General features: G+C 41.1%; 1 protein-coding gene across 4 annotated transcripts in view; it reads left to right on the forward strand.

The window, feature by feature from the left end:
- Positions 1–15,314, forward strand: part of Armh3 (armadillo like helical domain containing 3) — a 179,015-nt gene that overhangs the window by 150,094 nt on the left and 13,607 nt on the right. For all 4 annotated transcript variants that reach the window (XM_090346028.1, XM_090346029.1, XM_090346030.1 and 1 more), the window contains one exon: positions 3,830–3,908. In XM_090346028.1, coding sequence (XP_090202154.1) covers positions 3,830–3,908 — 79 coding nt within the window. The remainder of the gene's footprint in view (positions 1–3,829; positions 3,909–15,314) is intronic.

The following is a 15,314-nucleotide window of genomic DNA, read 5'->3' on the forward strand; positions in this document are numbered from 1 at the left end:
AGTGGTTAAAGTGCTTGCCTAGCATGCATGAAGACCCGGGTTCGATTCCTCGGTACCACATACATAGAAAAAAGCCGGAAGTGGTGCTGAGGCTCAAGTGGTAGACCTCTAGCCTTGAGAAAGTCCAAGGACAGTGCTCAGGCCCTGAGCTCAAGCCCAGGACTGGCAAAAAAAAAAAAGAGATGAGATGTAGACTTTCTTGCCAAGGTTTGTTTTGAACTGCTACTCTCAGATCTCAGCCTCCTAAGTAGTTAGAATTTCAAGTGTAAGCCATCAATGCCCAGCTCAATTTTTATATTTTTCAGGTAACATTTTCATTCATGCCTTGCCATGTGTCTCAGCCATCAACTACCCAGCCCTTGGGGAAAGAGAGCTGCTTTGCATAATCATGAGTCAGAGAAAATAAGTTAAAAATGGACTATGAAATCCTCAGTGGATTTGCTGCTCAGCCTTGCTCTTCTATCTTTACTTTAGTCTGTATAAAGTGACCCCTGTCTTCACCAGTCAGAAGTTGACACTAGCTTTGGAGAGTGGCCTAGATTTCTGCCTTTAAAGGTATATTGAGCACAGGGCTATCTTTTATTGACTGGTTTTTAACAATTTCCCTTCACTCTGACGTTGTCCATTTCTTCATTTCCTTTTCCCTTCTTACTTGGGACTTTATAAATCACTAACATTAGGCACTAGTACCAGAATATAATGTTACAACCCATGGCAACCAGGTATAAGACAATAGTGGATATCAGACCAATGGACCTGAGGTTTGGGGCCTGAAATATTCCACCAGCTTCAGGTGCCCTGAGTCCATTTTACAAGGTATTTATTGAGTAGGGTATACAGGTATATGTGCAGAGAGTGAGGTCACAACTTTCTTGAAGTCACAAGCACCAGTCATGTAGTATATTCTTTTTTTTTTTTTTTTTGCCAGTCCTGGGCTTGAGCTCAGGGTCTGAGCACTGTCCTTGGACTTTCTCAAGGCTAGAGCTCTACCACTTGAGCCTCAGCACCACTTCCGACTTTTTTCTATGTATGTGGTACCGAGGAATCGAACCCAGGTATTCATGCATGCTAGGCAAGCACTTTAACCACTAGGCCAAACTCCCGGCCCATGTAGTATATTCTTACTCCAGTGATAACTTCCCAATCCTTTCAGGTCTCACTTTTGGGGGCTTTCAGAATATAACATACTCCTCTATTCTTTCCAACCCTCAAACAAAAAAATACAGTGAGGCTTAGAAGACATCAGATTACTTTAATGAGAAGAACTAGGAAGCTTTCTCCTAGCCCCCTTCCTGGTGTGACTTTGGGTGGGGAGGGGATGGTAGGAGGGAGAAGCTTTACTCTCCAGTAACAGGAAAATAGCTGTTTACATCTGATCCAGCTTATCTCCTAGGAAGAAGTTAGAATTATATTCGTACTATGTGTGAATAACTGATGATCATGAATTTCCCCTAGCAAAAGTTTATTTGAGGGGCTGGGAGTTTGGCCTAGTGGTAGAATACTTGTCTAGCATGCACAAAGACCCAGGTTCAATTCCTCGGTACTATATACGTAGAAAAAAGCCAGAAATGGTGCTGAGGCTCAAGTGGTAGAGCTCTAGCCTTAAGAAAGTTCAAGGACAGGGCTGGGAGTTTGGCCTAGTGGCAGAGTGCTTGCTTAGCATGCGCAAAGACCCAGGTTTGATTCCTTAGTACCACGTACACAGAAAAAATCTAGAAATGGTGCTGTGGCTCAAGTGATAGTAGCACTAGCCTTGAGAAATCCCAAGGACAGTGCTCAGGACTAGCAAAAAAAAGTTTTTATTTATTTGACTGGTCAGAAACCATCCAAACCATCCTAGATTTTTATTCCTTTTTTTTTTTTTTTTTTTTTTTTTTTTTTGCCCCTGGTTGGTTATGGGGCTCTGGGCCTGGGCGCTGTCCCTGAGCTCTTGAGCTCAAAGATAGTGCTCTACCACTTGAGCTGCCACAGCACCACTTCCAGTTTTCTGGTAGTTAATTGGAGTTAAGAATCTCATGGACTTCTGTGCCTGGGCTGGCTTTGAACCATGATCCTCAGATCTCAGCCTCCTAAGTAGCTATGATTACAGGCATGAGCCACTGGTGCCAGGCCTTTTATTCCACTTTTTGAAGTTGAATCCCTCAAATGTACTAGGCCTACAAATATATTGTTGACCAAAATCAATTTTATCCCTAACCTCATGGAGCTTTTAGTTTGTCCCAGTTTTAGGAAAGCTGGAAGTTTGGTTAGAAGTTCTATTCCATTTTCCCACTGAGTTTTACACTTCAGTGCTTTTTCTTTCTTTGGCCTCATTATTAATATTTCTTTGGTTTTCTTGAATCCTTCTTTAGTCCTCTTCCAAATTCTACATGGCTGTCTGAATAATTGAATAATGTGGACACCACCAACCATCGCGCAAAAAAAAAAAAATCCAGGTGCAGTGGCTCATGCCTGTAATCCTAGCTACTCTGGAGGCTGAGATCTGAGGATGGCAATTCAAAGCCAGTCTGGGTGACAAAGTCCGTGAGACTTATCTGCAGTAAACCACCAGAAAACTGGAAGTGACACTGTAGCTCAAGTAGTAGAGTGGCATCCTTGAGCTGAAAAGCTCAGTAACAGCGCCTAGTCCCCAGAATCAAGCCCTGTGATGGGGAGTGGGGAGGAAAAAAAAGGGTCCAGGGGTAGAGTGAATGTGGTGATATACTTGCTGTTGTCCCTTGTCTAAGTATTTGGGAAGCTGGGAAAGTAGACTCAGTTGAATTTTTTTTTTTGAGGGGGGTGTCCTGGGGCTTGAGCTCAAGGATTGAACTCAGGCCCTGGTGCTGTCCTTGAGTTTCTTTTGCTCAAGGCTAGCACTCTACCATTTGAGCCATAACACCACTTTTGGCTTTTTATGTTTACGTGGTACTGAGGAATTCATGCAGGGTTTCATGCATGCTAGGCAAACACTCTACCACTAGGCTACATTCCTAGCCCTGGAATTTAAACTCTTACCTTCCACAGAAGGAGCTATCTACATATACTAAAGATTATTTATGAGATAGATTTGACTTTTTTCCCCCCATTTGTATCAATACAGATCAGGCCAAACTATGATCTAAAGCCTATGTTCTTTCTGCTATGCCAGGCAAGAAATGATAAGAACCTATGCCAATATATTAGTTTTGAGTAGATTTACTAAAATCAAATTTCAGATATTTTTAGTTTGGATTTTTTGTTTGTTTGTTTGCTTGCAAGGCTTTTGGAGCTTGCTTGGTGTAGGTACTCTACTACTTGAGGTTTATCTCCAGCTCAAATTTCAGAGATTTTTGTGAGGTAGATTTTGTAGGATGTGGTGACCTTAAATGTGAATATGTGATAGGGAATAGTTGAAAAGAATTCTCAGACTTTAGCATAAATGAGTAAAATTAAGATTTTGATGAGATGATTGCCTCTAGGCTTTGTAGGCTCAAATTATTTACTCAATATTTTGGCCAAGCTTTGATGAAACTCCTGTTAGAGCAGACTACTTTCCTTCATATTAGAACACTAGAGCCCTCTAGTGGACAACAACCTGCGCCCCATTTCTTGTCTATAGAATTCATGGCATAGTTTTTTGTTGTTGCTTGACATTTTTCTCCTTAGGTCATTTGCATAAGCAGACGTGCTTCATCTTCTTTGTAGTAAATTATTAAACTTTTCTCATTCCTATTTGTAACTTCCCCGTGGTCCAATGAAAGGAGTTATCTTCTTAAAATCATTTGATCTAGTATGTTAAACAAGAAAGGTATTTTTGACTGGTTTATCTTCTTCCATTTGATGTCATGTTAATGCTAATTCTTTCTTTCAGAGCCATCATCAACCACTTTAATCCCAAAATTGAGTCCTATGCTGCTGTGAATCATATATCTCAACTGTCAGAGGAGCAGGTAAGCCATTACTTTCCCCAGAGTGACCTAGTCAGTGTCTGGGATCAAGTATTTGCTTTCCCTATGATAACAGAGAGTTCTGTGGTTGAGCTTTTAGCAGAGACCATAAGAGCCAAGCTGCCAAGGGGAATTAGTGGAGAATTGTTTGATAGTACTTTAAATAGAGTAGGTAAAGTTTAGAGCATTATTATTTCAGAATGGATGATAAAGCCTCACTCTTTTAACTTTAGAGTCATTTTGATTTTTTTTTTAAATGAGAAGTTAGAAATGGCTGAAAATGCCAATTAGGAAAACTCTGAGTTCAGCTTAATTTAAAACTGTTCAACTTATTTGAACATGAGCCCTCATTGGGAGATTTTTTTCTTAGTAATTGAGTTCCCTTTGCCTTGAGCAATTATTTCCAAGCAGATTTTTCTATGGCATAGACTGAGTTAAGCGATTCAGATGGCTGTGTGTGTGTGTGTTGCTTGAGTCTGGCCTGACTTCCCTTTCTCTCAAAGTGCTTTTTGTACTCAACTCAGCATTATATAAAGTCCAGATGGGGCTTTAGCATGACATGGGGTTGAACCTGATGTTTTATTTTGGGGCAATTCAGTTCCTCATTGTTAGAAGTACAAAATAAGACATATATAGAATTTCTCTTCTTTCCCATCTCAAGTTGAAGAGGCCAAGATACAGATTCAAAGCCAATAAGAAGACCTTATATGCTCCACTAGTCCTTTCTTGCCAATGCATCATTGTAACCCTTTTCTGGCAGCTGTGATATATAACAATGATTTTTTGTTTTGTTTTTGTTTTTTTTGCCAGTCTGGGGCTTGAGCTCAGGGCCTGAGCACTGTCCTTGGACTTTCTCAAGGCTAGAGCTCTACCACTTGAGCCTTAGCACCACTTCCAGCTTTTTTCTATGTATATGGTACTGAGAAATTGAACTTGAGTCTTCATACATGCTAGGCAAGCACTCTACCACAAGGCCAAACTCCCAGCCAATTCTGACATTCTTTAAAGTATTCAGAGAGGTGCCAGGCAAGCCTTTTCTTAACATACAGACTTCTCAGGATTCCCTGCAGTGGCCCTTTCCTTTACCAGATGGAATGGACTCTGTTGGTCTGTCAGTTGTTCTCTTTGAGGTATTTGTTCTCTTTTGTGAAGCCAGCTGTATGAATGTTTTACATTTAAAATTGCTTTTTTTTTTGGCCAGTATTAGGGCTTAAACTCAGGGCCTGAGCACTATCCATGAACTGCTTTTGTTCAAAGCTAGCATTCTCCTACTTGAGCCAAAGCACCATTTCCATCTTTTTCTGTTTATATGGTACTGAGGGATTGTACCCAGGACTTCATGGATGCTAGGCACTAAGCCACATTCCCAGCTTTAAAACTGCTTTTATAAGTGGATTTGGTTTTTGAAATTCCTTTTCCTGTATGCCTATGGAATAGTTAAAAAGTTCTGTTCTTTGATGCTGGTACTGTGAGAGGTGTTTCTTGGTGCTGCCACCTTTTCCTGTTGGACCAATTCATGTCAATTTTACTATCCCATTTTTATGTAAAGGATTGAAACACACTGAGTTCTGTACAATGAGAGACAGAGTAATTTTTTTTCCTGCCACAGTGAGATCTGGTTAGTCTGGAGGCTTAAAAATAAAAAGACACATTTTTGCTGTCAGCCACGTGCAGCATTCATCCCCTAGCAGCTTGTGAAGGTCAGGCTGAAATCTTTTTCCAGCAGTAGCAGCCATAGACCAATAATAAAATCCCATTGTGGTGCATGAGGCAATCTGGAAAGGGATGATTAGCAAGCATGTGTCCTAACCCTCCTTAAAAATGAAGTAATAAAAATATATCTCAAAAAAATCTAAGCCAAGCCTCAGGCCTGTAATCCTAGCTACTCAGGAAGCTGAGATCTGAGGATCAAGATTCAAAGCCAGCCCAGGCACAAAGGGACCTGAGACTCTTATCTCTAATTAACCTGTAGAAAATGGGACTTGGCTCAAGCCACATGACCCACCAATAAAAACAGGGGAGGGGCTAAACCTAGGCAATTCCTAGGGAGAGGAAGAGTATCTATCCAAGAGTGAAAAGATAGAAACTCTCAAAGATTTACTTATGTTAGACAATAAGTAATTGTGTGCCTATGGCAATACAAGATGTACTGCTGTGTAGTGGTGATCAGTGGTGAAAAATCTCAGTATAGTACTTGCTGTTATATAGCTTTTCTATACTCACTACCTCAGGCTTGAGAGGGTTCTGCTGTCCAGATACCCTTTTCTTTTCTTCTTCTTACTTTTATTTATTTATTTAATTATTTGTTGTTGTTGATGGTGGTGGAAGTGGTGGTGGTGGTGGTAAACTCTGCACCTGGGCACTGTCCTGACTCTTCAGCTCAAGACTACCACCCTACCCCTGGGCCTGAGCAGTGTCCCTGAGCTCTTCAGCTCAAGGCTACGGCCCTACCTCTAGAGCCACAGTGCCAGTTTCCCCTACCTCTAGAGCCACAGTGCCACTTCCAGTTTTCTAGTGGTTAATTGGAGATAAGAATATCATGGTCTTTAGTGCCTGGGCTGGCTTTAAACTGAGATCCTCAGATCTCAGCCTCCTGAGTAGCTAGAATTATAGGTGTGAGCCACCACATCCAGCTTCTTTTCTTTTCTTTTTTGTCAGTTGTGGGGCTTAAACTCAGGCCTGGGTGCTCTCCCTGAGCTTTTTTACTCAAGACTAACACTCCACCACTTTGAGCCACAGCTCTACTTCTGGTTTTTTGGTTGTTAATCAGACATAAGAGTCTCATAGACTTTCCTGCCCAGGCTCGTTTTGAACTGCAAGCCTCAGGTAGCCTCAGCATCCTGAGTACCTAGGATTACAGGCATGAGCCACTGGTATCTGGCTCTGATACCCTTTTCAAAGCCACCCTTAAAATAAATAAGTTTTTGTATGTTTGTTTGTTTGTTTTTGCCAGTCCTGGGACACTGTCCTTGGTTAGTTTTTGCTCAAGGCTAAGTGCTCTGCCACTTGAGCCACAGCACCACTTCTGGCTTTTTCTGAGTATATGGTACTGAGAAATGGAACCTAGGGCTTCCTGCATGCTAGGTGAGCACTCTACTACTAGGCTATGCTCCCAGCCCTAAAATAATTCTTTCTCTTTGATAGCTGCCATTGAAGAGTGTTAAATGATAACTTTATAGTGTACTTGGTTTTATTCTCAGCCATGTCAGATTAGAAATATTTGACTGTTTTGTTTATCTCTAACATGTGTTGGAGTACTTTTCTCCCTTCACTTAGGAATAGTAATGCTAATGTCACTTAATATTAAGTGACATTAATGTTAAGCTCTCAAAGAGCTGACTTTGGTATAGAATAGGGCCCTTGAACTGAGTAGGGTAGAAAAATCCAAGAATTTAATCCCCAGTAGATTTGTATGTACTTCTAAAATAAAACCTAAGACCAAGAATGGGCATTAGCTAGAATTATAGTCTCAGGTCCTTTTGTGCCCCGGCTGGCTTTGAACCTTGATCCTCAGATCCCAGCCTCCTGAGATCCCACACCATGCCCCTCCCCGGCTATGAGTCAATTTTTATATACAAAAGTAGGGAGAGAACATTTTGGCCTCTTTTTTGTATTTGACATATCTTTATGAATAAAGATTAGAGAGAAACTGTAACTTGCTTTTCTAAGAACTATAAAACTACTAGATTTGGAGCTTGTTTCTAGTACATCTTAAAAATTGTCCTGCAGGAGTTTGGAGATTCAAAAACAAAAAAACTTCTCTATGATATGATCTTTTTTGTTGTTGTTTTGTTGGCTGATTTTTGGTGTTGTTTTGTTTTTGCCACTCCTGGGGCTTGAAGTCAGGGCCTAGACACTATCCTTGAGCTTTCTTAAAGCTAACACTCTACCACTTGAGCCACAGCACCACTTCTGCCTTTTTCTGTGTATGTGGTACTAAGGAATCAAACCCAGGGCTTCATGCATGCTGGGCAAGCACTCTACCAGTAGACTACACACTCCCAGTCCTTATGATCTTAATTCTGCTCTTAGATATTTATCCAAAAGATTACAAGTCAGAGCCCAAGGAGGTGACTCATGCCTGTAATCCTAGCTACTCAAGAAGCTGATACCTGAGGATCAAGGTTCAAAGCCAACATGGGTACAAAAGGACCTGAGATGCCTATCTCTAGAAAATGGGAAGTGGGGCTTGGCTCAAGGATAGAGTGGTAACCTTGAGCTGAGGAGCTTAGGGACAGTGCCCTGACCAGTTCAAGTCCCATGACCAACAGCAACGAAAAAAAGATTACAAGTCAGGATACAGTAAAGACACTTGTACACCTATGTGCACTATTTACCATAGTCAAGTTATGGAAGCAGCCTGGATACCATGCAATGGAAAAATAGATCATGAAAATATGGTAGGTGTGTGTGTGTGTGTGTATATATATATACACACACACATACATACACAATGGAACTTTTCTTATTTTACTTACCCATCTAGAAAGAGAATATCATTTGCAAGGAAATGAATGGACCCAGGAAAAAATTAAGTGAAGCTCAGAGAGAAAAACTACATTTTTTCTCATGTACAAGTTAAATCTAAGTCATAAACATACATGAAAACATACAGTACAGGGTCACATTGACTAAAGTATGAAGTATATGAGGGGTGATATAAATACTTAGAACAATTAACTTACAGTTAATTAGCTTCCTGAATACCAGGAAGTGAAAACATGTGTTATTAGGGATAAAGGAGTCTAAAGGAGGGTAGAAGAATAGAGCAAGAAAGCATGGGACAAATACAGTCATAATATTCAATGTACACATATGAAAATGGAATCAGTGGGTGGGAATAGATATGTAATCTTTCTAAACTTTTTTTTTGTTTTCTCTTGATCCTACAAACCATTATAAAGGACTTTTAAATGTTAGAAATGATGAGTAGGTATTTTTACCCAGAGAGGAATGAGATAGTCTACTGGCAAGAGTGAGATTCTGGTTTGTGAGGTACAACATTGTTAGGATACCTGGATCGCATTCATTACATGAGAAAGAATGCACACACACACACACACACACACACAGGCACGCACATGTACACACACACACACACACCAAAATCTTGGGAGAAAGCTCCAAGAGCTTAAAGGCTTATAAGAAAAAACAAGCCTAAGACTGATTCTTCACTCGTGGTGTGCTAGGAGATGTGTAACAGCCATTAGGGAATGTGAATAGTAGGGAGAAAATGGGTTTGTTGTGTTCAATATGAATGCTCCTGCCCTAGCTACTACTGAAACCAGCTGACTCTCACATTCTTGACATTTAACAGTCAGCTCTCTCTGGCCAACCCTGTGTGAGCCAGCTCTGGAATGCCAGTGGTTGTTGAGGAAGATTAGTAGAAGGACTGTGATGCCATGTGACAGGGTTTCTGATCAGAAAGTGAATATAGTTTATTTCTCTGTGGGAGCTACCTGTATAAAAATTTCCCTATAGCACCTTTAGAACGTAAGGCAATTAAGGTTTCTGAACAGCCTACCCTGAGAAGCCCCTGTGATATTTTTGCATCCCATGATAGAGCCCTGAGCATCATGTAGTTCGGTAAGACATATGCTGGGGGCTGGAGTTTGGCCTAGTGGTAGAGTGCTTGCCTAGCATGCAGGAAGACCTGGGTTCGAATCCTTGGTAGCACATACATAGAAAAGCTGGAAGTGGTGCTGTTGCTCAAGTGTTAGAGCGCTGGCCTTGAGGAAAGGCCAAGGACAATGCTCAGGCCCTGAGTTCAAGCCCCAGGACTGGCAAAATAAAAGACATGCTGAGATTTGATTCACACAATAGACATAACTCAGTTTCCTGTACTTGGCATTGTGCTTTTCTACCGCAGCCTGTAGTTTTGCACTGTTTCTATGTGTGCTGGTTGCTGTGGGAACTATTGGAGTGGGAGCATGTGATACAAGTGGACCTGACCTTCCTTGTTGCCTTTGTGTAGATGCTGGCATTTTAGTTGATCTGTTTGGCATTTAAAAAAGGAAGGGGAGGATGGGAAGGTTGAGTTACTTGTTCATGGAATGCATTAAAGCAGGAAAGACACAAATTCATTGGCAGAAGGGCTTTCCTACAAGCTTCTTACCTTCTATAATCAATTTTGTGTTACATAGGCATCTTGAGAAGAGGGTCAGTTATTATGTGCTGTGGGCCAGGAGCATGGCCTAGTAGTAGAATTCTTGCCTGGTGTGCACAAAGCCCCATGGTCTATTTCTTGGTATCACATACACAGAAAAAGCCTGAAGTGGCACTGTAGCTCAAGTGGTAGAGCTCTAGCCTTGAGAAAGCTCAAGGACAATGTCCAAGCCCTGAGTTCAGGTCCCAGGACTGGCAAAAAAATAAAATAAAGTAGTTATGTGCTGCTAGGGCGACTATTTTTACTTGAACTAAGAGGTCAGGTGCCCTACTAGAAGTACTTTATAGGAAAAAAAAGTATCAGTGAATTGAAACAAATGCAAGTACATAAATAGAAAGAAATAGCTCTGCGCGCAGTTGCTCATGCCTGTTATCCTAGCTACTCTGAAGGTTGAGACCTGAAGATCAAGGTTCAAAGCCAGCCTGGGTACAAAAGGACCTGAGATTCTTATCTCTAGTTAACCTCTAGAAAACGGGAAGTGGGGCTTGGCTCAAGGGTAGGGCAGTAGCCTTGAGTTGAAGAGCTCAGGGACAGGGCCCAAGCCGAGTTCAAGTCCCATGACCCCTAAAAGAAAAAAAAAAATTATTTAAGGCTGGAAGTGCAATGATTGCCTAGCATGCACGGAGCCCTTGATTCAATTCCTTGGTACCTACCACCTACCCAGAAAAAGCCAGAAGTAATGCTGTGGCTCAAATGGTAGAACACTTGCTTTTAGAAAGCTCAAGGACAGCAGGCCCTGAATTCAAGATCCAGGACTAACAAAAAAAAATTATTTATATGGTACAAATTTTAATCATTTTTCAAATTGATTTTATTCAAAAAGCAAAAAAATTATCAAAAATGAATGTGTGAACATTTCTAAGGTAGATGAATGTGCCAGTGGTAGAAAAGAGCTCAGCTTATTATTCATTTCTGCCACTATCAGCATTTTCATTTTCTTCAAATGACTGTCACCTACACTCCTGGTCTTTCTCAGACTGGAAGTTGTGAAGCTACGTGGCAGATCATGGGAGGCATAGTATTGGAGCAGGTAGGGATTCTACACAGTTGTCAGGAAAGCAGTCTTTGCTTTCTTCATTTGACCTAAGAAGGATCTTCAGTTCTTTCAATTCTAGGTTATTAGGTGGGACTTCAAGTAGGATTTCCTTAGTCAGTCTGCTTTTTAGTCACCTCCTTTCTGCTTGTAGATATTTACAGTTAGGAAGTTTGCCTATTTTGACTACAGTCTCTTTCCCAAGGAAGTGATTCAGCACTTCTTTCTTTCTTTTTTTTTTTTTTTCCTTTTTGGTGCGGGGTGGGGGGTTGGGGGTGGGGGAAGCAGTATCAGCTGTAGGGCTAGAATTCAGGACCTGGGCACTGTCCCTGAGCTTTTTTATTTTGTTAGGTGGGTTGTAGGACTTGAACTCTGGGCCTGAGTTCTGTCCTTGAGCTCTTCAGCTCAAGGCTAGTGCTCTACCCCTGAGCCACAGTGCCACTCCTAGTTTTGTGGTGGTTCATTAGAGATAAGAGTCCAGGGCTGGCTTTGAACTGTGGTCCTCAGATTTCAGCCTCTGGAGTGTCTAGGATTACAAGCGTGAGCCACCAGTACCTGGCTTGTCCCTGAGCTTTTGTACTCAAAGATAGTGCGATACCACTTTGAGCCACACAGCACCACTTCCAGTTTTTGGCGGTTAAGGGGGAAATAAGAGTCCCATGGAAGCTGAGCACATGGCTCTGAGCTACTAGGGAGGCTGAGATCTGGGGATTGCCATTCAGAGCCATCCCAGACTGGAAGGTCTGTGAGACTCTTATCTCAACCACTAGAAAAAAAAGGAAGTGGTGCTGTGGCTCAAAGTGGTCAAGCTCTAGCTTTGTGCAAAAAAGCTCAGGAATAGTGCCCAAGCCCTGAGTTCAAGCCCCATGACTGACAAAAAAAAAAAAAAGTCTCAAAAACATTACTGCCTGCCTGGGCTGAAAAACTGCAGTCCTCAGATCTCAGCTTCCTGAGTGGCTAGGATTACAGGCGTGAGCCATCAGTGTCAGGCAGGCTCGGGCTGGCTTTTAAAGATAAACTTGGAAAAGCATGATTTGCCACTGGTAATATTCAAGGCTTGAAGTGCTACTGTATAAACTTTTATCTGTTATAAACACTGCTATTTTGAAGTATTTCTGTCAAGTACCAAATAGAATCTTGACATGCCTTAGTGATTTTTCTCAAAGGATATTATAGTTTAAAAATTAACACTCAGCTAGTTCATGGGATTTTTTTTTTTTCTTTTGGTGTTTTACTGGGGTCTGAATTTGGAGCCCTTGCTAGGCAGGTGCTCTACAACTTGAGTCATGTCTCCAGCTTTTTTTGCCTCTGGTTATTCTTTTGAGCTAGAGTGTTACTTTGTACCTAGGCCAGCCTGGACTGTGATTCTCCTATTTTTTGCCTCCCACTATATAGTTAGTATGACAGATGTGCACCACAACGTCCAGATTTTTCTGTTCACAAACCACAGTCTTCCTCCCTATTTCTGCCTCCTGAGTGTGCCTTGCCCACAGATAGAATTTCTGTTAACTGTATTTGCCAGCTAGGAAGGAATAGGTAAGTAAGGCCTGGCAAGGAAGCAGATACCCTTCTGTTGAATTGCCAGTAAATTTGTTTCCCTCTCTGAGATGTGATATGTAGTCAAAGAAAAACCTCAGCTGAGGAATATACCACATCTGCCTTTTGATTGGAGCTGAGTAGAGTGCCCCATTTGCAACAAGTTGTAGAGAATATGGTCTGAAGTCATTTGTGTATATTGTTTCCCCCACTCCCATTACTTAGCTGCCTCTTAATGTGAGTGGATGCCCTGATTTGTATGGCAAGACCGTTGGTGTGTTGTATCTGTAGTTAGTGCAAAGAAAAGCTTTACAAGGATCATCTAGGGCTTCAGTCAAATAAAAGTCAGGAAGTCAGAAGTGACTGCCCAGGGAAATGAAAAGGAAGTCACTGTCATCATATCTTTAACCAACTGGTAGCCTCTCACATTAGTTGCCCACTGTGAGGTTCATTATCTGATCCACCTTGCTGAAGGGCAGAGCCAGCCTGCCAGATCAATAAATCTTGGGACAGAAGAGAACCCTTTGGTAGTGGGCTTGAAAGGCATGGACGAGGAGTACTGGCCAGCTTAAATTGATTTTGAAATTGGGTTTGGTCCTGAAGTATAGGAGATGAAAACAGAAAGGATAAAGAAAACAGAAAGAATATAAAGAACATAGCATATTCAGGGTGGTTGTATAGAAGAATCAGTTATGTACAAAAAAAAAAAGGCAGGTTATCTTTCTGAAACTAAGATATTCATGTCCTTTTTTTTTTTTTTTTTTTTTTTTTTTTTTTGCCGGTCCTGGGCTTAAGCTCAGGGCCTGAGCACTATCCTTGGACTTTCTCAAGGCTAGAGCTCTACCACTTGAGCCTCAGCACCACTTCTGGCTTTTTTCTATGTATGTGGTACCAAGGAATTGAACCCGGGTCTTCATGCATGCTAGGCAAGCACTTTAACCACTAGGCCAAACTCCTGGCCCTATGTCCATTTTTTTAGATTGTTTCCAAACAGTTCAGTGATGGAGGAGGGGGATCAGGTTATCCTGGTTAGAGTGCTTGCCTAGCTTTCGTGAAGACCCAGGTACAATTCCTTGGCATTATATACACAGGAAAAAAAAAAAGCTGGAAGTAGAGTGCTATGGCTCAAGTTGTAGAGCTCTAGCCTTGAGAAAGCCCAAGGACAGTATGCAGAACCTGAGTTCAAGCCCCAGGACTGGCAAAAAAAAAAAAAAGTCACTACATACCCAGTGGGGAGAAAGACACTCTGTTATAGCTTGCTATTTGTTCTAGTTCTTTGGAATTTCTTCAGTTTTGCTTTTTCAGCCACTTTGAGCTAAAACATTCTGTAAAAAATACCAGTTCTATCCTAAGTGGCTCTCAGGACCTACTTTGTCTTAAGAATTCTCTGTTACTGTGTCCTTAATGCAATAATATAGGAAATCTATGTCTTGGCCTAGGGTTTCCAAGATTACTGTGAAAGAAAAAAATACAGAAATGCTTGTTGTGCAAAACCCAAATGTGATTTTGATAAGCCTTATTTGGAATGAGTTTCTTCTAGGAGAGTCATGATCACCTAATATCTTTCACCATTGCCTATTTCATGAAAAGTACAAAAATGGAACTTTTGTTAATCTTTTTGAAGAATTAACTTTTAGTTTCATTTTGTTTTATTGATTTATGTGATTTTATTTTTTCATTTCTTTGATTTAATTTATTCTTTGACTTAATCTGAAAGCCTGTCATCGATTATTTATTTATTATGCTGGTAATAGGTTTGAACTTAGGGCTTACTTTCTCTCAGTTTTTTGTTCGCTTGTTTGCCAGTCCTGGGGCTTGAACTCTGGGTCTGGGCACCATCCTTGACTATTCTCAAGGCTAGCACTCTACCACTGGAGCCACAGTGCCACTTCTGACCTTTTCTGTGTATGTGATACCAAAGACTCAAACCCAGGACTTCATGCATATACTAGACAAGCACTCTATCACTAAGCCACATTCTGGCCCTCCTTCTTGTTGGTAGTGGGAGTTGATCATTCCTGGATTTTGAATTCTGGACATAGGCACTGTCCCTGAATTTTTTTTTGCTCACAGTTAACATTCATTACTTTAAGCCATATAATACCACTTCTTATTTTCTGGTGATTCATTGGAGATAAGCCACAGTATCTGGCTGGTTGTCTTTCTTGAATGCTAAACTTTATTCAAGAAAGCATGCTGTAGAGCAACATTATTTTGAAACTCCCTTTTAATCTGCAATTTGGATAGATTTAGAAGTGTCCTTTAGGCTTGAATGGTATCTCTTTTGAAATGTTCTGGATAAACCAGTAGCTAGGGTAATCCTAGCTACTCTGGAGGCTGAGATCTGAGAAGCTCAGTTTGAAGCTAGCCAAGCAGGAAAGTCTATGGGTCTCTTATCTCCAGTTAACCACCAGAAAACCATGCCCAGAATTCAAACTCCAAGAATGATCTTCTCTGTCCTCTCTCTACTCCCTCTCCCTCCTCCATCCCTCTCTCGCTCTCTCAGTAAAAATATAATGTGTAGTTTTATGTATTTTCAAGACCAAGATAATTTTCTAAAAAGTATGTTTTCTTGTTTTTATTTTCTTTTATTTTTTTTATTTTTTAATTCCCCTTGAGAAGTTGTACAAAGGGGTTTCAGTTCAACACAGACTTATAGGACAGAGCACCCTGA

Source organism: Megascapheus bottae, chromosome 15 (assembly GCF_031878675.1).
Source record: "Megascapheus bottae isolate mThoBot1 chromosome 15, mThoBot2.hap1, whole genome shotgun sequence".
Classification (NCBI taxonomy): Eukaryota; Metazoa; Chordata; class Mammalia; order Rodentia; family Geomyidae; genus Megascapheus; species Megascapheus bottae.